The 22071-nt window shown below is 50.8% G+C and overlaps 2 protein-coding genes across 2 annotated transcripts in view; both read right to left on the reverse strand.

Annotated features, from left to right (window-relative positions):
• Positions 1-12105, reverse strand: part of EIF2B3 (eukaryotic translation initiation factor 2B subunit gamma) — a 100153-nt gene extending 88048 nt beyond the window's left edge. The window contains exons 1-3 of the mRNA XM_054833550.1: positions 11967-12105; positions 11598-11746; positions 8807-8946 (exon numbers count right to left, since the gene is read on the reverse strand). Coding sequence (XP_054689525.1) covers positions 8807-8946; positions 11598-11745 — 288 coding nt within the window. The 5' untranslated portion in view covers position 11746; positions 11967-12105. The remainder of the gene's footprint in view (positions 1-8806; positions 8947-11597; positions 11747-11966) is intronic.
• Positions 12106-12986: 881 nt separating this feature from the next.
• Positions 12987-21433, reverse strand: LOC129209335 (E3 ubiquitin-protein ligase HECTD3-like). The gene is made up of 21 exons (XM_054833629.1): positions 21042-21433; positions 20802-20962; positions 20166-20258; positions 19592-19727; positions 19099-19214; positions 18724-18837; positions 17567-17649; positions 17188-17353; positions 16721-16802; positions 16295-16477; positions 16147-16196; positions 15979-16043; positions 15611-15714; positions 15221-15340; positions 15005-15094; positions 14706-14912; positions 14304-14433; positions 13762-13836; positions 13436-13517; positions 13294-13365; positions 12987-13116 (listed from the first exon to the last, which is right to left on the reverse strand). Exons 1-21 carry the CDS (start codon positions 21354-21356, stop codon positions 13032-13034), a joined length of 2529 nt encoding a protein of 842 aa, XP_054689604.1. The 5' UTR covers positions 21357-21433; the 3' UTR covers positions 12987-13031.
• Between the last annotated feature and the right edge of the window lie 638 nt (positions 21434-22071).

Genomic DNA, 22071 nt, shown 5'->3' on the forward strand with positions numbered 1-22071 from the left:
CTTCCAAGGGATGAGGAGTATCACCTGCAACAGAGTAACTGTTACAGCTCTACAGCCCACAATTGCCATAAAAAGCCCCAAACTCCTATGAGGGAAGGGCTGTTAAGATCCAAGTATGGGGAAAATACACAAGTAGAAATCATGCAGGCTAGAAACGAAGTAAAAAGGCTGGGGACAGCAAGGAAGGAACGTTACTCCAGAAAAATGTATGAATAGCCTGTGAATGCTACCTGAAACCAGGGAGGCCTTGAGTCTTATGGGGAAAGGCAAAGGACATTGGAAATGACAACCAAAAAATTATTAAAACATCAGACCAGATGGTGACTTAACATTCAAAACAAGGACATCATTGAGGAACACCAAACGGAGTCCTACACAACTCCTCCTGTTGTGTTGTGTGCAGGGTGGCACAGACATCAGTGATGCCTTCACGTCACCCTTCATGTCCTCACCCAGGCACAGGTGACAGTTACATCTTCAAGGCTCATATGTGGCACAAGGCTCTGCCCTCTCCACTGACAGCACCAAGGAAAACTGGCAGATGGAGGACATTGACTAACTTTACCACCACCACTCTCTTAAAATCTTACTCTCTCTGGAAATAAAGATGCACAAATTCATTTCACACAGACTTTTCATTTCTTTGAACATTCATCACAGAATGACTGTTGAAAATCATAAACTTGAGTTTGACTTATTAATGTAAAAGGCTTCCTATGCCTGATAAAATGAGGTGATAATAAAGGATGTTTAACTCTTCTTTTGGGTCCATGAAAGTGTTGTAAAAGACAGAAAGTATAAAGTGTTTTTTGAGACTACCTTTACTGAAGTTGTAATTTTCCCTCAACACATAGCACAGTAAGTTATTTACACAAGAGTGTATATATTTTAAACAGGGAAAATGAAGGATTATTTACAAAAATGAATACTAACTTCTATTTACTCCCAAAAAGAAAAAACTAGTAGAGCTCCTTAGAACAGGAAGAGATTTTTACCAGGATGCTTTTAAACAAATTTTTTCAGCTATATACATGTGCAAAGAGCTTACTATGTCTGCAATTGGAATAGGTTGAATTTGCCTAATTCATTCAGAAACCACATCGAGTCTAAATGAAAACTTATACTAAAACACAGGAGAAATGCTGACAATTAACTTCTACATGGAAACAAGAGGTATTGGTTAACATAATGAACACAGGCCTCAAGTTGCCAGGAGCATGAAAAGGATAAAGACATGCAGTAGGAGATGCAACAATTAAAAGTGACAGGCATCTCAGATCTGTCAATGCCTTCTTGCAGAACACCTAAGGTTTTGCCTGCGTGTATAATGGAAGGCATCCTCTTTAGCCGACAACGCACAGAATAGCAAATGCCCTGATAATCATTCTTGATCCTTACCTTCAGAGCTAATTGCCTCATTCAAACCTCTGGTGTTTTAGCCCTGATCCATAGTAAACCCTGGCAGCAAAATAATTAATTTAATTAGCTACATTCTTCTAAAGCTGAGTAGTTTAAAAAAACCAAACAACCCCCAAACCCCCAACAACCAACAACTGTTGAATTCTCTAACTCTCACCCTGCCAGAAAAAATAAAGATCAGACCAAAGTCCTGAACACATTCATCAAGCACACAGTCAGGTAGCGCTGTATCATTCCCCTCAACAACATCGCAAGCCTGAGCACCTGCCAGTATAGCTGCTTTCTACTAAGACAATCAGCTGTGCTTTGGGAACAGGACTTGGGCATGTGATCTGTAATAAATTTTGCCTAGTGCCTCAGTGGTGGCAGCTTTCAATCAGAGGTAGAGAAGGAAAAAGATGCTACCTACCCTGTGAGTTGCCCTCTGATACATCTGCTTTGCCCACGCAGCACTAACAACATTGTGAAAGGTAGAATCGGAAAAATCAGCAAGACAGCAACTTTTATTTGCATTTTAGACACTAAAGTCAATAGTATTTTCTATCAGGTCTGCTGAAAAAAAAAGATTAAATCCTTTTTACTATTTCAAATGAGATGAACAGAATATGTAGTTAAGTCTTGCTCATACAGAGAGAGGTAGACGCCTTGTCTCTTACAAATGAATTTCATTTGGTTTTGTGTTGGGTTTTTTTTACTTTTTTGAATTTCCACTAACAGTACAAAAAATACATAACTATATATTATGGGGACTGAAGTTCTTTCGCTGCTCACCAAACTCTGCTCAGCTGTACCAAAAGGATTCAGATTCCACCTTCCAGCCGTTACAGCAAGCTTACTTACATCATGTGTTTGGAAAGGAGATTTTTCAACAGAGGAAGTGAAGCGCTTAGCCATGCCGTCCAAGACTCCACGGATCAGTGACCCTCAGCAGCATACAGACCACCACCGTGACATCACACTTTCCACAACATGGCTCCCAAAGATGCACATACCAAGAGAATCTGGAGTTTCAATCTTTGTTTATTTGTTCAGAGAAAGTTGGTTTTTCTTCTTCTTTTTGGTAGCTTTTTAGAGTTTGTTTTGCTTTGCTTTTTAAGAGCTGTATTACTTTCAAATCTTGCTTTTTGAAACTGAGAAGACCAGGTGGACCACCTGAGACGAAACATTTCACACGCAAGCACTCACCAGTGATAGCAGCAGAAGACATGCTGATTAATTCACACCATATTAGTCAGGGCTTCCATTAACACAATTAAGGACTCATCAAGGAAGGAAAATCTGAAATTGTTCCATTGCTGTTACTCTGCTGGAACGCCACATTTTAATCACTGGCTGGAATATAGTTGAGTGACACAAGGGAGAGAAATGCTTAACAGAAGGTGAAAATAATATAGACGCTGTGAAGACAAATGCTTGATCCAGGCACACCCAATCTACCTCCTGCTTCAGCCTGAAACAGATTCATGATTTAACCAGGTTTCTCAACCTGCTGCCTGGAGAGGTCCCAGCCTAGGAGGTGGCACCAGACAGCAGCTGCGTGGGTCTGGTAAAATTTAGCACAGGAAACAAAATGGTCAAATATTAGAGGTGCCTAAATTTCATTTGTAAACTACAGTGACACCCCTGCCTTCCCCCCCCCCCCCCCCAACAATAATCAACAACCCACAAAAAAGTCTGCAGCAGTTTGATGAATGGTACAAGCAGAAGGTCACAGAAACACAGTTCTCAAAGGGGTTTCCTGAGTCAGTTTAGCCCTCTGCCATTCCAGGTATCACATTACTTAGTTTGTTTAAAAAAAACCCAACAAACAAACAAAAAAATCCACAACAAAAACCCAGCTTCTCACACTAGTATAAAGTTAGGGGATTTTTGTCTTGATTACTCCTTGAAGACTGTTTCATAATCCTATTCTGCTCTGATTAAAACCTTTCTGTAATTTTCAGCCTGTGTTTTCTCAAACCAAATTTAAACCCAATTATATTCCACTTTAAATATCTTATCTCCTTTTCCAGTGTTTGTTCCACATTTGATGCATTTCAGTTCCACACCTGTTACAGGCAAAAAATCTTCCCATTGCCTTAAAGCAATAGTATTAATTTCTCATCTCTACCATAACAAATTCTTTACCTGATACAGTCTAGTCTTGCATTTACCTTTCCTTCCTCCATCAGAGTGGCTGCTCATCGTCACTATTTCAACTAGTACATTCTCAAATATTGCAATTTACTCTTGCACTCCCAGCTCCTAGTACAATTTTTTATTACTCATCTCCAGAATCATGAGTTCTGTGTTACCAACCAAAGTCTTGACACTAGTACTGTGCTATAACATGGCAGGTCACGGCACACATATTTTGCATACTGGTCCTGTGAATCATCCAAAGGAGGTCTACTAAACTGCAAGAGAAGGTCTTTAAGAATGGTATTAGAAGACAAATAAATGAAGACATAAATCTGGACTGAAGAAGTCACAGAGCAACACACTGGAAGGAATAACTACACTAAAAAGCTCCAATGGACGTACCAGAAGACTTTACATTATGACTTGAAAAAAATGTGTCCACTAACACCAGCTACAGAGGAAAAGCCTCCCTAAGTGAGCCAGGGAATTTCATTACATAAAATTTCAAAGACATCAAAATAAGTTAACTTTTGAAAAGGAGGTCTACTGCCCACAATTATGAAAAAAACCAAAACAAAAAACACCACTGAAAGATGAGCTGCCTGCAAAACAAAACTGCATCATCTCCCACCACAGCATGCAGCACTTACATCTCTTCTCTTGCTAGAAAGCGTATCATATCACCACTGAAACTGTCAAGGTTCTTACTAATTTCCCTATTATTCAGATTTAACTCATCTGAATGCTCCAGCCAATGCTGCTTACCAACGAAAGCCAGAAACAAGGACTAGCAATAGTTATTGAGGAGAAAGCAATTATACATGATTTTAAAAAAAGAAAAAAAACCACACCTCTTACAGAGACGCCCTTCCACACTGCTCCAGGCAGTTAGGAAGCTTTGGATGCTAAATAAAAATAAAATCAGGAACATGGAAGTTATCAAGTTACACCTTAGCACCCGCTCTGTCACACCTGTAACATCATCCTTAGTTTACAGCAGCACGCTGAACATACTATTTTACTAAAAACACCAAACACTAGTCTCATTTAAAAATCCCTTTAATCTTGAAGCACCACGTGTGAGGGAAATTAAAAACAAATCCAGAGCGAGTTTAGTGTTTTCTTATCATCTGTGGAAGAGGTATTCAGTTGTTCGTGCTCAAGGCTAGATTGAGCAAACAATTTGGATGTAAGGATAGCTTATTTGTCCCTAATGAAAGGGAGAATCTGACTCCTAAGAAAGCAAATTATTTCTTCCCCCTTACAAATTCTACAGGCTCCTCAGCAAAGCATGCAAAGGCTGTGTGCCTCCCATGCCTGTAATGGATGAAAGAGCGACCAGTAACACCCTAAGTGATTAATGAAGTAGGAAAGATATCTTAAGAGAGTAGAATTGGAAAGCGACAAGGAAAAAAATGGATGCAGAAAATGAGATTTCATGGAGGAGAGAGTTTGATTTACATTTCATACAAAAATAATATTTTACACCTATGCTAACTTTTTTTTTTTTATTTCGAGCACTCCCTGACAGGTCAAGAATATTCTTCAATGCAAGTAACAGATTAAACCAATAGCAACGTGGCTCCAACCAAAGCAGGAGACTAAAACATATGCCCTTCAGAGTCAAAGGGAAGCATAGATTCTGCCCTAAAGATCTCAGAGTTTGTTTTTACTAATGCACATTGGATGAGGTGGTAACTACCCATTATAAACTTAGAACTGACTTTGTTATTTAATCTATAAAAATAATTTTCTGAAGTTTTTATTTGAAGTAATTATTGACAATGACTCTTGAAAATATACATGAACACACAGCAATATTTTAAAATTTCTACAAAGATACTGGTTTGAATAAATTGCATGAGAGTACTGCTTCAACAGATTTGGAACCTATGGATGTAACTGCCTGATTCATTGCATGTTATGCTCCATCAAAGTCGCGTGGTTTACACATTGATAAGTGTTATACTGCCCAATCAACAAATAATATGAACACGGGCAAAGAAGAAAAATCCTATTAGTTTCTACTTCATATGCTGCAAAATGATTTTTCAGTTACTTACATTTAGACAGACACATTCCCAAATTGAGGGCCTTTTTGAAGTCATAATCTAGCACACTGAAAAACCCACAACACTCACAATTCAGCAATTAGACTGCAGCTCTACTGAAATTTCTGTTTCAGTAGTTTCCATCTAAAACAGCTTCAACTGGTGTTTAACCTCTTGTCCTGCTGGCTTTTTCAAGGTGGGGAAACAGAGTATACAATATGCCAACAGTATAGAAAGATGATCTTATGCATGAAACCCTGAGAGATTTGAGATAGATGTCCAGTTTCCAGTACTGTTATGAATCTTTTTAATGATTCTAGGTAAATTATTTCACCTTGTTAAGCCTCAGTTCTCAGTTGTAGAGTTGTGAAGACAAACTGGTTAATGGTGTTGTCTATTCGGACCCCAGAACTGAATGTTTAAATAAAACAAAACAACACACCACACAAGTCAAAGAACTACTGGTAAAGAACAGGCCAGACTGACACCTAGGTCTAGGAACTCAGAAAGTGGAATTTATGGGACCAAGTTGTCTGTTGTTCACTACTTCTCAAGCAAGCGCCTTTAGGAATCAAGTTCAGCATAATCTTTATTGTGTGAAGGATCCAAGAAAAGGATACATTCAGACTTGTAATGAACATAAAAACCCTAATGAAGCTGCTATCTTGTCAATCAGGTGTAGGCCGAAACAGCCAAAAATAACAGAAGAATTCCAGTAAAGCGAAGAGCATGCATCTACTATATCAACTCTTGAAGTAAATATGTCCAAAAAATCCTGTGTGTGTACAGCGGGCAAACAGCAAACAAAAATTTGAACAGGTTTCCTTTGCTCTCATGAACTTCTGAACAACCAGGAAAGAGAAAGACTGGAGGAGTCAGCTGCTTGTTACTGTGAACCGAGACAGTCACTCTTACCTGCCTCCAAAAATGCCAGCACCAAAAAGCGATAAAACAACGATGCAAACTACCTTCCCTCAGCCCTTACAGGCTTTACACATATGTATTCTCATGCTACTACTGAATGCAATTCCGTAAATCTAATCTCAACATCTAATCTTTAAAATATCAAGCTTCGTTAACCAAGGTGCAACACAACAGAAAGGCCTGCAACCGCAGGCACAGCAAGCAGTGATGCCGTGCTGGTGGAATTCTCTCAGTCAAATGCTAGACAAGGCAGCAAGTCATGAGATTTTTATGCTTTAGAGTGGTCTAACATTTATGCACATCTCAGAATTTGTGATCAGCAGTTCAGCTACCTTAGACGTATTTCTTACTGTGCATTTATAATCTTGGCTTTACTCCCTGTCACTTGCGTTGCACACAAGCAAGTTATCTATACTGTGCCACGTTACCTCATTTTTGTTGAGCATACTTGCTCTTCTGTCTGTGGGCAATTAACTCAATTTGCGACAACTAAGTTTCAGCAACCAGTTTAAACTTCTCAGCAGACTTTTGGCATGGGTTGCAAAAAGCCTGCCAGCAAACTATGGCCACAAGCAGCAGTTGTTTTCACCAGGGAAACTCATTCTTCAGCGAGATCCCTCTCCCACTACACCGCAGACATAGCCAACATACAGCAGCTTTTCAGCTACCTCTACTGTGTAGTTCTCTCACCTATATCACACAGGAGAGGGCATACCCCGTCAGAGGTGTACCAGTGGTATGCATTTACTAGAGGAATGACTCCAAAATACACAGTGCAGCAATCTGCTCAAGAACTTAGTATAGGCTTATTTCAAATAAGAGACCACTTTGTCCTCTGGCCAGACAAGCAAGACATGGAATAAAAAGGGCAGAAGCAGTTGCTGCTGTTCACACACAGCAGTTGACTGAAGAAAAGTTGTGTGGTTTTCAATACTACCTCACATCTTCTCTTAAGCCTTTTTTCTGAAAAATAAACAGAAGATCAACACTGCTGCCTCTGAAGACACAGTCTATTTTCTTATCCCCACATGCTTTACTGTTGTCTCCCAGGCCTCTCCCTAAGCAAACTTGCCTGGATTACCAAAAAGAGGGACACCGAGACTGATCGCTCTGATCAGGCAATAAAGCTGTACGGTCAGGGCCACAATCTGCAGCGCAGAGATATTTCCTTACTGCATGCACGTATTTAAAAATTACTGCCAAACTGAGTTATGACAGAGCGCTATTCTCCACATGACAGAAACATTCAGTTCAGTTAAACTGATATTGTTGATTTTGCTTTTCTTTTTTATATCTTCTCTTCCCCCTCTAAATAATTCTAGTCTGTGCATTAATCCCTTGAGGAATCTCTCTCACTGTGCCACTTAGACACCCATATTTGCCTGGAAAGTTTCATCTTGTCTCAACTGGAGTCTTTCTCTTGGGAGTACACAGCCTATTATACTGCAGTTTATTACCTTCAAAAAGAGGCTGAAGACAAAAAGACATCTCAGGACTTAAATGGTTCATTGATGTTCTGTAGCAACCTTTATTTAAACAGCCAATTTGGCTAAGATGGCCTAAACAGACAGGGAACAAATCGTAAAGATTAAGTGTATGACAACGACAAAAACAAAATTCCATCCCAGATCGTGGCAAGAGCTCTGAGCAGCATTTCTGCCTTACATGGGAGTGTTTTAATTGTGCAGCTGGAAATTAAAATTCTATAAATTGGTGGTTTTTATTAGAACAGCAGCACTTTATCACGTTTGGGCACTGTTTATTGAAAAGCTTGCCATACAACCAAGCCAGCAAAAGCACAGGAAAAGCAGAAAACCAAAGCACAGAGCAAGTCACTTGCCTAATGGCGCAGGCAGGGCTGCGGCAGGGCCAAGAACTGAACATAAGCTTCCTTACATATCAGCGCATTGCCTAACCTAAGGCAACAAAGAACAACTGTGCAGAACTACTTCCCCAAGCACTAACTGGACAACAGCTATCACACATCATATCAAAAACTGTATGAACAAATACAACCTTTTAATTAACCTGCCAGAAAGCTAACGCTGACTAAGATGCAGCCATTGCCCAGCCTGGATCTGGTCCAGCCTTCCTAGCTGTCAATTCTAGTCATTTAGAGTCTTTGTTTGAGTTCCCCCATGAGGCGACCTTTACAAAATTCAGCTCTTCTGAAGATGAGGAAATTCAGTTACCCACAATATCATTACATGCAACAGCTCTTAAAGCACAATGAAAAAAATATTATTATAAACAAATGTCTTCCAGTCAAGCTCAATAAAAGACAACAATACCTTAATTTTCTGGTGAATATGCCTCAGTGAATCTGCTGTACCCATGTCCATGTTGTCACTGATGCACACAAAATCCAGCTTCATTTTTGTGTCCAAGTTTAACATCTTTTGGATTTCCTTCCGTGTAATCACAATGACCTCTAGAACAGAGGAAAGTGGGATGAAATCAAGCAAAAAAACCCCAAACATATTAATCACAAATAGAATACATTCACTTTTTATTTACAAAGTCTGATGAAACTGTCAAAAGGCTTGAGTAACATTAACTTGGTCTACAACAAATCAAGCTCTTTTGGCAACAGTAACTTTTGCAAAAAAGAAAACTCCTACTGATTATGAAAACAATCTCTCCTTCTTTGTGTGGGTGGAGGGTTGTTATTGAAAGAGACACTTGCATGTGAGTGGCATGAGCTAGCAAGACAGAACAGAAATGTCTTCTATCGTTACCAAGTGACCTCTAACCACATGTCCTCAAACAGACCAATGAAACCCTGCATTAATGCCACCAACACGTTAGACGTTTGTCTTTTGCCCACCCTGATCCTGTATAATTCTGTGGACAGCACCACCAACCAGTATTACAAAACAACGGTTAAACTATTTCTCAGCATCAGCTTGGCAAGGGAGTGGAGTAATATGTAAGCAACAAACTTATACCATCTACAAAAGCAACAAGTAAATGCATATTTGAAGGATATCAACAGTGGCATGAAAGCATATTTTCCAAAATTAAGAATGTTCCAACAGAAGCTTCGCAAAGACATGACCGAGAAAACAAAACAGCAAGAAACCTTTTGGCCCTGGCCGCAAGAACTGGAAGTAAGAGTCAAACCCTCAAATTAAAATATCCCACCTCGCCAAAAAACCCAACACTATACCATCATACTGCACGTGCAATTTTAACAGAGAAGTATGGGAAACAATACAGCCCTCAGCCTAGGAATCTCTGGTAGTAAGATGAAAACACACTAAGAATAAATCTGTATCAAAACTGATATCCTGAATCTGTTAACAGAAAAGAGGAAGGAACTGTAAACATGAGAATCGTGTGGGGTAGTTTGATACCAGAGATATGGGAGGGCTCCCCTCCCACTCCCATACTGGATACCAACTTGGATTCAAAACAGGTTGAAGAACTGAAAGGGATTGAAAGACCACCTCAAAATGAGGAAAGTAGTAACGAATGGAGAAGGAATGGGTGTCAGGTGGAAGTTATAAGACTAAACAGCTCAGCATAAATCTGGTGAGCTGGACAAAGGTCTCCTAAGAAATATTAGGAGAGATGAAGCACTTGCAGTTGGGACAGAAGGGATGCAGTCAGTCAGACTGTGGAATACCTACTTACTAATATAAGCAAGTATGAGGAACTAAAGCCTCCTGTAATACTTAGAATTATGATCCAGGGAGAGGATTCATGCCACTGGAGTATTAATGCAGAAATGTACAGCTTGGTCAGGGGGCAGAAGCAAGAGAGGAGCAGGAAGGTGGCTGCTTGCTTACTGAAGCTGCATACACAACCCTGCATGTTCAAATTTCCATAGGGGATAGATGAGCTGAAGAGCTGTGTGTGAGAAAGGAGAAAGATCTGACCGTAACACCACCTACTAGTGGTCAAGAATGGTCAAGTGGAAATGGTTATTTCAGAATAAAGAGCCACACAAAGCACAAGACTGGTTACAGAGAAGCTTTTAGCTACCCATATATCCATATCACAGGATAAAAGTACAATCCTAGCAAAAAAAAGATACAGGAGGACAGTCAAAGAAAGACATTCAGAAAGCAGACTTCAACAAACAACAGGCAAAAAGCAACTCCAAGGGAAATAAGTTCTTAAGGATTTCTTAACGAAACAAAATAAAGGCAAAGTATTAAGCTTGTCTTTCTTTTGTTCCTTCACACTGAAAAAGTAAGAGGCTGACGTGGATAACCATGAGCTGATCTTTACATCTTCACAGAGAAAAGAAGCAGTCAGGAAAAAAGCCACATTCTTGGGATGGAGAGAATAATCGCACAGTCACACAGCAGAAGCAAAAACAGAGAAGCAAAAAGGCAAAGGACAAACACAAACATGAAAAAATGGAGCCATGAAAGGTGTCAGGAAAAAGTTCTATAAGTAGCAGGGAGGACACTGCAGAAAGATTTGGTTCATCACTAAAGTTAAACAAAAACCTAAACCCAAAAATACTAAGGAGCCTTATCATGTACTAAATACCATTTTAGTCCTCCCATGAAACAAGGCCCACGGGCAAGCATTACAAGTCTGCCACTTCCCCCTGCCCTGTTCTGTCCAAAACCTAGCACTTGGCTCCACACTGCAACAAGGACTAAATGCCTCAGACAGAGCAAGTAACCCTGAACTTCAGGCCAGACTAAAACAACAAACCAAGACATATCTCAAGACAGCTGACAGGCTTCTCATGCCACTCTCATTAATGATTCAGAAAAAGAAACAAGAGACTCCAGGTTAACAACACTGGAAAAAACACCAAAGTTGGGAAAATCATATAGATGGTAAAAGCCTTGGTGAGGGGAGAAGAGGGGGAATGGGGTGCAGACACAGGAGGCACAGTCTAGAGTTAAGGAAAGGATGTGACATGGGCCAACAGCATAACTCCAGTGCAGAGGACACCTCCTGCTAAGGCAACTGCCTTGATCAACAAGGCACCTACAATAGGACATTAGAACAAGGGGGGCAACAAACAGGAGTGGCACAGGTGGCCACAGGAAGCCTAAAGAGACCAGGGTAAGCACATCCTCTCCGCTCGCACCCCAAGCCACTGTCACACCTCACCTTCAAAGCCGGCACGCTCCAGGAGGTTCAGCGGGTACCAGAGCAGGGGCCGGTTGCCCACCGGGAGCAGCGGCTTCGGGATGCTGGAGGTCAGGTCCGTCATACGGGAACCGCCTCCAGCCGCCATCACCACGGCCTGGAACTCCATGCTGCAAGGGAGCACAGGGGCAAGGCCTCACTCAACCACGGCAGAACCGGGCAGGCCTGGGCCGGGCCAGGCCGAGCCGAGCGGGGCTAAGACCGGTTCGGTTCAGCCTCACCCAACTATAGCCGCCAGCACTTCTCAGAGGCGTGCGTCGGCTCCCCGCCTCCCCCGCGCCCTTTACAGCCCGTGCGGAGGCGCCGGGCCTCCCCCCGCCGCACCGTTACCTCCGCTCTGGTGGCCGCCGGCTCCCAGCGCTTCACTGACAGGACAGGAATGGCGGCACCGGCGCGCAGTACGCATGCGCGCGGAGAGCCGAATGGGTCGATCGCGCATAGCCGCGGTAGAGCGCAGATAGACTCGATCCCTCGTCTCGCCTTGCCGCGATCAGCTCCTCCCGGCCAGGGCAGCGAGAAGAACACCGAGGGAAAGATCCCAAGCTGCGGAGCGCCGAATCATGGATCCCTGCCCGGCCGCGGGAGGGGCTCGGCGGCACAGCGCCCCCAGGCGGCCGGAGGTGGCGCTGCAGGCAGGGGGTTGCGGGGAGCTGCAGGCAGGGCGCGGGGCGGCGGTCTGCGGGGTGCTGGGGGGGGCGGTCTGCGGGGTGCATTGGGGCGGCGGTCTGCGGGGTGCTGGGGGGGGCGGTCTGCGGGGTGCATTGGGGGGGCGGTCTGCAGGGTGCTGGGGGGGGCGGTCTGCGGGGTGCATTGGGGGGGCGGTCTGCAGGGTGCATTGGGGCGGCGGTCTGCGGGGTGCTGGGGGGGGCGGTCTGCAGGGTGCATTGGGGCGGCGGTCTGCGGGGTGCATTGGGGCGGCGGTCTGTGGGGTGCATTGGGGCGGCGGTCTGCGGGGTGCATTGGGGCGGCGGTCTGCGGGGTGCTGGGGGGGCGGTCTGCGGGGTGCGCTGGGGGGGCGGTCTGCGGGGTGCATTGGGGGGGCAGCGGTCTGCGGGGTGCATTGGGGGGGCGGTCTGCGGGGTGCATTGGGGGGGCAGCGGTCTGCAGCCATGCTCCCCACGCACACCATGTTCAGGGAGAGGGCAGGACCCACAGCCCCAAGTGCACACCATGCTCTCCACCCCGCAGCACCCCATGCTGGTGCAGCACCCAGCAGACAGCGCCATGCTGGCCCCCCATTTGCAGCACTGGTCACATCTGCCCCAGTTCCAGCTCTTGAGAAGCACGGACACAAACAGGACCTGGGGCAGGACGGCAGGATCCAGCCCTGCAGTTTTATTGAATCCAGTGTCCACAGGGTGGGCAGCTCCCATGGCACGGGGCACCTGGGGGGCTTCATTCATCCCAGGGGTTCTTGTCAGTGTCGATGGACATGCAGTTGTACACGGCGTACCGCAGCAGCTCCTCGCAGGCCTTGGCCCTGGGAGAGGGGAACGCTGGGTCACAGCTGTGATGGGCACTGAGCACCCCAAGCTTCCCTCCCCACACCCACCCAGATGTCCCCCCAGGACAGGACCTGGAGATCCTGGGAGGAGACCCCAATGCCGGCCCCAGGGAGGGGGGAGTGTCCCTGTCCCCTATCCCCAGCTCAACTCACGAGGAATAGTTGGGCAAGTAGAAGGTGCAGGAGCACGTGGAAGCCTGGGGCATCATGTCCAGTGCGTTCAAGCTTGGGAGAAAGAGAGAGAGTCAGACCCCGGCACCACGCAGGGACCCCAACCCAGGCAGGACGGACTCACTTCTCCCCTTCCGGGTAGACAGTGATCTGAACCGGGAGGCGGCTCCGGCCAGTGACAAACTTGAGGAAACGGCTGAGATCCTCTGAGGGGAAGGAAAGGGCTCAGGTCTCAGGGACAAGGACAGGACCATCCTGGTCGCTGCTGTCATGGCAGGGTCTGCCCTTGTAGAAGCATCCCAGGAGCATGAGGCAAAGCTAAGGGATGCTCTCAGCATCCCGGGAAGGGCCAGGCAGGATGACCCCAGCCGGCTTCCAGGGCAGTGGTATCCCAACCCCTGGCCCACCCCGCTGCACGTTAAGAGCAAGGAAAGGCTTGGGATTGCTCACCACTGGTGAAGTTGTTGAGCGCCTGCAGGAAGTTCTGGATACGAGTGTCGTCAGAGGGAAAGTCCTCAAATGTGACTGTGATGAGGAATGTGCAAAAGCTTCATTAGAAACTCCCAGCAAAGAAAATTAACATGGGACATGTCTATCCTGCCCTTCTGTGAGAGCCCTGAGCTGAGGCAGGAGAGGAGGAGACCCGCCGCTCTTGGCGAGCCCCTGTGAGCCCCTGGAACCCCGAGAGGGGCTGGCACCCTGCACAAAGGCAGGTGGAGAAATGGGGGTCCTGGTTTGCAGGGTGGCCGTTCACCTCCACCCACAGCAGCCAAAGACCAGAGGAACCAGAGTGGGAACTGGAGGGGTTTGCAGCTAAACCCAAAGCATCCCTATCCAGGGTCCCTCCAGCTCGTCCTCTCCCAGGCTCCCAGGCACGCCACAACCAGGGAATCAGCACTGGGCAGGATGCGTGCGCAGGACAAGCATTGGTGAGGGGGGGCCCTGCCCAGGCAGGGGGCTGAGAGCAGCTTTGGGCTGGCCCTGGCACTTACTGAACCTCCGCAGTTCGGCCACTGTGATCTTGGGGTCCCCACAGATCATCTTCTCCAGCTGCTGCCAGGTGAGCAGGTCCAACACAGGCTGAGGCACCACGCAGAGCAGCCCGGCACGCATGGCTGCGATCTGGGGGGGGCACAGGAGGGGCCCCACGTCACTGCAATGGATCTGAGCCCAGGGCAGCCGGCCAGGGCACTGGGGCCAGGGACCGCAGGACCCTGGGGCTCATAGACACCCAGGGCAAGGGATGCATGGGGGCACCACCCAGCTGGAACTGATTTTGGAGAAACATGTTTGCAGCCACCCACCCCCCAGGTCCAGCTGTGGGAGTACCAGCAGGGCCTGCCATAGGGGCAGGGTCCCCTTGGAGGCACACTGGCCCTGGGGGACGGCATTACCTGCTCCTTGCTCTCCTCCAGTCGAGCCTTCTGCACAAGGCGGATGAACTCCTTGCGATCCTCATAGCGCACCGCAGTGCTGCTGCCATTGGGGATCAGCTCCACCATGCGCTGGTCACTCAGCACCGTTGTGTAGGTCAGCTCTCTGCCGAACATGAACTCGAAGGCTTCCCTGTCCACTCCCTCCAGCACCTCCAGCAGCTTCACCTGCAATCCCAACGGGTGAAAGCCATCACAGCAGAGCTGGAGCAGCCACGGGAGCACATGGCACAGCCCTGCCGGCCCCCGGCCCCACTCACCAGCTCCAAGTCCACAGTGGCAAAGTCCTTGCTCCAGGTGACCTCCTCCCCTGCCAGCTGCTTCCACACCAGTGCTGGCAGAGCCAGGACCTGCCAGAGGAAGCAGATCCATGTCCTCCTCGTGTTCCTCCTTCACCTGAGGGCAGCCCTTCTGCCTGACACATGGTGGCCCCTGACAAGCCCCCTCACTGGTCGGGGAGGCTCTGCCATGCTCACCAGAAACTCGTTGCCCCTCAGGGCTGCACCCATCAGCTGCCCGATCCACTCGTACTTGGGGAAGTCCTTGCAGGAGGGATTGGGGACGTACATGTCCCTGGTGTCACTGCTGCTGTTACCCTGTGGGAGAGAGGCTTATGACCCATGGACGCAGATGTGACCAGCCCAACACAGTCCCTCCCTGCAGCCTCCCTCTCCATCACCCCTCCACCTGCTTCTTCTGCCCTCTACACCCCTCCAGGAGATCTCCACCACAGCCCCCCCCCCCAATGGCCCTACAAGTGTTAAGACAGGACTAACACCCCAAAATATTGCAACCAAGGGACAAGCCCCCAAGCTCTGCTGGATGTTCCCCCAGGGCCAGGTCAGGCAGACAACAGGGTGTCAAACCTGGTTGGAAGCGCGCACAAAGAAGGGTAGGGGCACAGGGACGTCCGCTGAGCTGGGACACAGCTCCTCTGACATATCTGACAGGCTGTCCCGAAAACCACCACCTGCAATGGAGGCAGAGGCTGGTTAGTTCCTGACACACCAGGACCAGATGCTGAGCTGCAGGATCTGGCCAAGCCACCCCGTCTCCCTGGGGCAGGGGCAGCGCTGGGGGCATAGGGGACATGCAGGGACCACCCCACATATGCAGAGCGGGGATGGCTCCCACAGAGCAGCCAGGACAATGTGGGCACCCCACTGCAGCAGGCAACCTATCAAGCTGCCCCCCAGCAGGAGAAAGCCCATGGGCAGGAGGGGAGAGCTCTCACCATTGTCAACGATGCCCTCAGCGATGAAGTCGCACTGCCACCACTGGCTGTATTTCGGGGGCCACCTGCAGGGAAGCAACAGCCCCATGCACCCCCCCTCCTTTGAGAGAGTCAGCAACACCCTGCTTTGGGGAGGCAACACCCCACAAATGTGATGTGAAGACCTACCTGTAGTCCAGGGGCCAATTGTTCTTGGAAGATCTGAGGCTTTCGTACAGCTGGAGAGGAGAGCAGAGCAGAAAGGGGATGAGACACAGCGGGGGGCGAGCAATGCTGAACTGGCAGGTACCTGGCGCAGGACATGGCATGGCCATACCTGGGTGAAGACGGCGTTCCTGCAGCTGGGGTCCAGCGCAGGGTTGGCACGGTGCTCCCCGGCCAGGTACCGGTTGATGTACAGCTTTGGTGGGGTGTGAGGTGGGGTGGTCTCCGAGGACTGGAGACAGTGGGTGATGAGGGCTGTGCTCTGCTTGGACAGCAGCAGGAACGGCTTCATGCTCTAGCAGCAGACGAGTGGGGATGGTTAGAGGCCAGATTCTGCTGCTACATGCCCTCTTTCTCCCTCCCCAAGCACAGCCCCCGGTGTCAGAGGGGATGCTCAGCTCCTCCATCTCTCTGGCAATGCCCAGCACGGCAGCTCTTGGCATGAGCTCCCCATTGGATCAAGGGGGACATGCCACAGCCCCCAGGGAAACCAGTCGAGCCCATGACATCATCCCAGGGGAGCCTGGCAAATGCTCACCCTGAGTGCATTGAAGGTGCCGATGCTTTCCTCGGAGAGGGGGATCAGGTAACACAGGACACTGTCCAGGACCTGGACAAACCTGGAGACCGGAGAGGAGTACTGTGAGGATGCGAGGAGTTTGGCAGACACATGGAGCTCAATACGCCCGTGGGGTTTCACTGCAGACAGCCCCAGGCATGCACCGAGCCTGGACGCCGTGCTCCCAGCATGTGGGTCTCCTCCAGCCCATGGAGGGACACCAGCACACCAAGGGGAGCACCCAATCCTCTAGCTCAAGCCAATCCTCTAGTCCCCCCACAAGAAAAAGCTGCAAACAAGGGCAGCCCAGCTCACGCCACAGCACTGCAGCTGAATCGCTGTGGGGCCAGCGTTGACCCCAGCCTGGGGCTGCCCTGCAGGAAGCGGGGTGGGGGATTCCATGTGATGCAGGTCCCCCTCGCCCCACCGCCACCACCGTGCCTTACCTCTGAATGAGCACGGCCCGCCGGTACAGCACATCGGCATCCACCCCTTCCAGGAGAGGGTAGCGCACCAGCCGGGCTGGCTGGAACATATCAGCGTTGAGGATCAGGTCCCATTCCCAGAAGGATGTGATCTTAATGCCTCGCAGGCGGACATTGTACCCGTGGTCTGCCAAGAAAGGAGAGCAATTCTGCATGCGTGGCTGCAGCTGCACGGCCGGCACGGCTCAGATGCTGCAACTGGGGCCAAAGAGCCCCCAGCACCTGTGACATCCCCAGATTTTCCTCCAACAGACCCCAAAAAGCAGCCAGTGCAGCAGGAAGAGCTGCAGGTTTAGTGCTGGGCTGGGCTGGCAGCCCCAGTCAGGCAGTGCAGGCTCACCCTGGCACTCCAGGATGCGGATCTCCAGCACCGGCAAGTGAGTCGTCATGTCACAGAGGATGCAGACATCCTGGAAGGTGTTCCTGCACACAGAGGGAGATGGCAGAGCCGTGAGGCAGATGCTGCCGAGGCAGCTGGCGAGGCTTGGACCGCTCCGGCTTCCCAGCCAAGGATGTGCTGCTACCCATGGCAAAAGCCCCCCCGCCTCACCAGGGCTGCGGCAGGAGGGGACCAAGCAGAGAGGAGAGGCTGTCAGAGGCACAGAGACATCCTGAAGAAGGTGGAAGCCACATCCAAAGATCCAGAAAAGAGCATAAATTCAAAGCAGAATAGAAAGGCAAGATGGTCAAGAGCATGTCACTGATCCATGGGGGTCCCAGCACATCTCGCGATGACACAACCATCCTTCAAGCCGAGCTGATCATGCAAGGGTGACGTGTTTTGAAGGAAATGGGAATTTGTGGAGATGAGCAATTTGGTAAGTGATTTGCTTGTGTTTCCAAAGCCTTTGGCAAAGTCCCATCAAAGACCTATGGGCGCATGGGATAAAATGACTGCGACTGCCCAGACACAGTGAGGAGTTGGGTCCTGCCACCAGGAAGGAGACCTCAGCAGTCTCATGGGTGCTTCTTCAAAGACAAATTTCACTGCTCAGCCAAAAAAAGGCAAACAGGCAAATTTTGGGGAAGGAGGAGGAGATCTTTGCACCCATGTATAAACTCCTGCCTGCCTTGAGAAGGGTGCTGCAAAGCCAAGGTGAAGAGGGAAAGGTGAAGCACCCCAGGACTTAGCTACAGCACAGCAGAGATGCTCAGAAAGGTGATGGCAGTGGCACGTGTCCCCAGAGGCGAGGAGGACGAGACAGAAAGATCCCCAAAGTCACCAGGCAGGAGGAAGCATGCTGCAACACAGGTGCTGCAGCATGGATGAAGAGCCAGGGTGGAGATGAAGGCACTCAGCTGGCACATGGAAGCAAGGGACTACCATGCTTGTGGAGACAGATGTAGCCTGCACCCAGGGAGCCCGGACCCACAGATACCACCACCAGGTCACTCAGGACCAACCCCAGCCCTTTCCTTAGCATCTGCTCGGGATGCAGAGACAGCTCAGGAGTCTGGCCCAAGCCAGACCCAGGCTGCTCCTCGCTTGTTACTTACTCATCAATTAGGATGGTTCTCAGGTGCTGCAGCCTGTTCAGTGCCCCCCCATACACAGCAACCCGCTTGGGTATATAGGAGCTGACCTGCCCATCCAGCATCAGCCACAGCTTCCTGGGGATGAGAAGAGTGAGGGGTAGCGTTGTCCTCTCCTCCTGAGCTGCCTGGGCACAGAGATACCCCTGGAGATGTCACGGGGCTGGGGACAAGGCGGTGTCCTCCTGGCGTGCATCTGGTGGCAGCTGCCCCCCACCTCAACTCCAAGCCCCCAGCTGTGGCCCAGGGAAAGCTACATTTAGGAGGAAGATGGTGTGCTGCCCCACACCTTGCCCATCCCTGGCAGAGCTGCAGGGAGGGGACACCCCGAGGTCTCACTTGACAATGGTGCCTTTCTTCATGTTGAGCCGCACCCAGTGCTGCCCTGGGGGCCCGTTGCTCTCCCAGGAGGTGTATGTCTGGTTGTCAGTCAGATGGGCCACGCCATGGTCCTCCTGCAAGAGTGGAGTGAATGGAGGGATGGATCCGAGCACCCTTGAGCACATCGTAGCCACCCCGGGACGGCTCCCATGGGGCCAGAGGAGGTCAGGACCGGGCCAGCCCCTCAGTTTGCCAGGCTGTGGGTGTATGGTGGCTCCCACACAGAGCAAGCTGGGCATGGCCATGGACCCCCTCGCAGTGACCCAGAGACACAATGGAGTTTTGCTCCACATGCCCAACTCCCAGCAGCTTCGCTAGAGCAGCAAAACCCCACCACCATTCCCTACTCCTTATGGAGGGGAAAGCCACTGTCGGCTGCTCTTCCTCACAGCCTGAGGACGCTTGTGCGTCTCACACTGATTTTAGGCTGTGGAGGAGCCCCATTACGCACTGCCTGTGAGGAGACCTCGATGCTGCTGATGTGCTCCTTGGTGCAGTCCTGGTGCTGCAGCTCCCTCTCGCTGTGATCATACAGGAAGCGCCCCAGCTCCATGTCGTGCTCGTAGCTCCAGCCCAGGGGCACAGACCTGCAGGGAGGCTTCATGTTAACAGGATGGGGAGACCAGGCTGTGCCCCAAACCTGCCCACCAGCACAGTGCTGGTGCCCCAGCTTGGATTGGCTGCAGTGTCTCATGGTCACCACAGTGGGATGGCGCCGGGCAGCGGTCACCACCGCAGGCAGATGGCATGGCTGTATCTCACCACCACCCCACACCGGGTGTTTATGGCCACCCCAGCCCAGTGGGAATAGCACCACGTGGTTGCTCTAATGGTCTGATGCTCTGCAGAGCAAAGGCCATCTTTGCTTGAGCAGCGTCAAACGATACCAATATAAAAGGCATCTCCTGGCACTCATCCTCCCCACTCCCAACCCTGAAGCCAGTCCCAGCCCCACAGGGATGTCCAGGGCCCAACTGGCCGCCCCTTGGGGTGCTGCAGTACCACTCTAGGAGATGCACTCATACCGAAACTTCTGCACTGCGGCCTCATCCTGCTCTGCAAGTCTGGGCTTCTCTCCCAGGTGTATGGAGTAGGTCAGATCCACCACTTGTTCCCAGCTGGAGCAGCACCGGTGGAGGAGTCGCACAAGGGAAAAGATGGGTCAGCAGTCAGCGTGCCCAAGCATTACTGCCTTAGCTTGGAGTGGAGGCAGCAGCAGTGGGGGTCACACCCAGGGGCTGCAGAAACAGCTGTGGGAGGGATAAGAGCATCCCTGCACCTGGGTGCAGACTGGGGCAGAACAGTGGAATCCAGCCCTGCATGTTGCCTTCCATCATGAAAATCAAATATGAGCTTTCTCATCACTGCATTACCTCTGTGACACCACTCAGCCCAAACCTGAGTGCCTCAGAAACCACCTGGCATCATCTTTACCCTGCACAGGTGCTGCCACAAGCAAGCAGGATGAGCCTATGAGGGCCCACAAGTGGCTCAGCAGGGATGAGTCCCACCTGCGCTGGAGGGAGTGAGGGGGGCTGTGCTGGCCGCACTCAGGGGATTTGGGATGGTTGGGTCACACGTCCTCTGTGGGTACTGGCCGCGCGTGCCTCCAGCATCCACAGCCTGGACCCTATCCGAGGTGCAGCAGGCTGGGGCCATACCTGACCATGGGTTTATAATCAACCCCGAGCGTTTGGTGCTGCCACTGGATCTTCTCCACCGAGTCAACCGGGACCAATTTATCTCCTCCCTCTCCAAACCTCTGCGCCAGGAGCCAACCCTCCTCCAGGTCATGGCTGCTCGTGTACTCCTCCAGCTGCTCCTGAAAGCGCATCCCGGCTTGTGACCGCCGTCGGTACCGGACAATCATGGCTGCACGGCGGAGCAAGTCCCGCCGTTACCTTGCTGAGCTTGACCCAGAGCCCGGCGCCGTTGCAGTACTCCTCGCCGGTGGCGCGGAGGCAGCCGCCCTTCCGCACCTCGATGGTGGTCCGCGCCGCCCGCTTGCGGCCCCGCGCCGGCCCCGGGCTATCCCAGACGCTGAGCGGGCTGCGGGCGGCGGCAGCGGGGTCCTTGCAGATCTTGTACTGCACCTCCCGCGGCACGTAGCAGAGAGCGGCGGGCAGCGGCCGGGCGCGGCGGAAGCACTCGCTGCACTGCAGCAGGAACCGCAGCCGGCCCAGCACCTGGTGCGGCGCCTCCCCGCCCGCACGCATCGCGTACCGGGTACCGGCTCCGCGCCCCGGGCTGTCCCGGCGGTGCCGCTCCCGCTGCGCTCCGGGCTGTCCCTGCGCTGTGCCCCGGCGGTGCCCGCCCCGGTCTACCCGCGGTGCCGCTTCGCCTCCGGCGGTGCCGCCTCGCCCGCCTCTGGCCGCGCCCAGCCCGGCCCTCCGGGGCCGCCCCGCCGCGGGCAGCTCTAGGTCCCGGGCTGTCACCTCCTTCCCCGGCCTGCCCCAGCCCTTCTTCACCCTTCCTGGGCCACCAGCGGGGTGCTGGGTGTGGGGCCACAGTCATCCCCCCCTCCACCAAGATGCGACTGTGTTACACCCACCGGTCCCCGGCCGGAGCTGGCCCAGGTCACCTGCATCCCCTCGCCCTGCGGCTTAGGACTCTGCTCCCTCCTGGCCTCCAACGTCCCTGTGCTGCCTGCATCCCTACAAGCAGAGAGGGGGTCCCTGTGGGGTCAGGGCACAGGGCTACATCTCCAGCACGGATAGGGAAAAGAGGGGAGCAGGCGTCCTGCTATGGGGAGAGCCAGCTCCAGGCAGGTTTGCGGTGGGTTGGGAGGCTCCGGGCACCCACTGGGGAGGATGACAGGCTTCCCTGCACAGGAGCGGCTTTATCCCAGCCAGCAGTGGCATCCTGACAGCAGGAGCAATGCCGTGACATCCGGCAGCACCCGACCACCCAAGAACACTGGCAGTGTGTCAC

This window comes from Grus americana, chromosome 8 (genome assembly GCF_028858705.1).
Source record: "Grus americana isolate bGruAme1 chromosome 8, bGruAme1.mat, whole genome shotgun sequence".
NCBI classification, from domain to species: Eukaryota; Metazoa; Chordata; class Aves; order Gruiformes; family Gruidae; genus Grus; species Grus americana.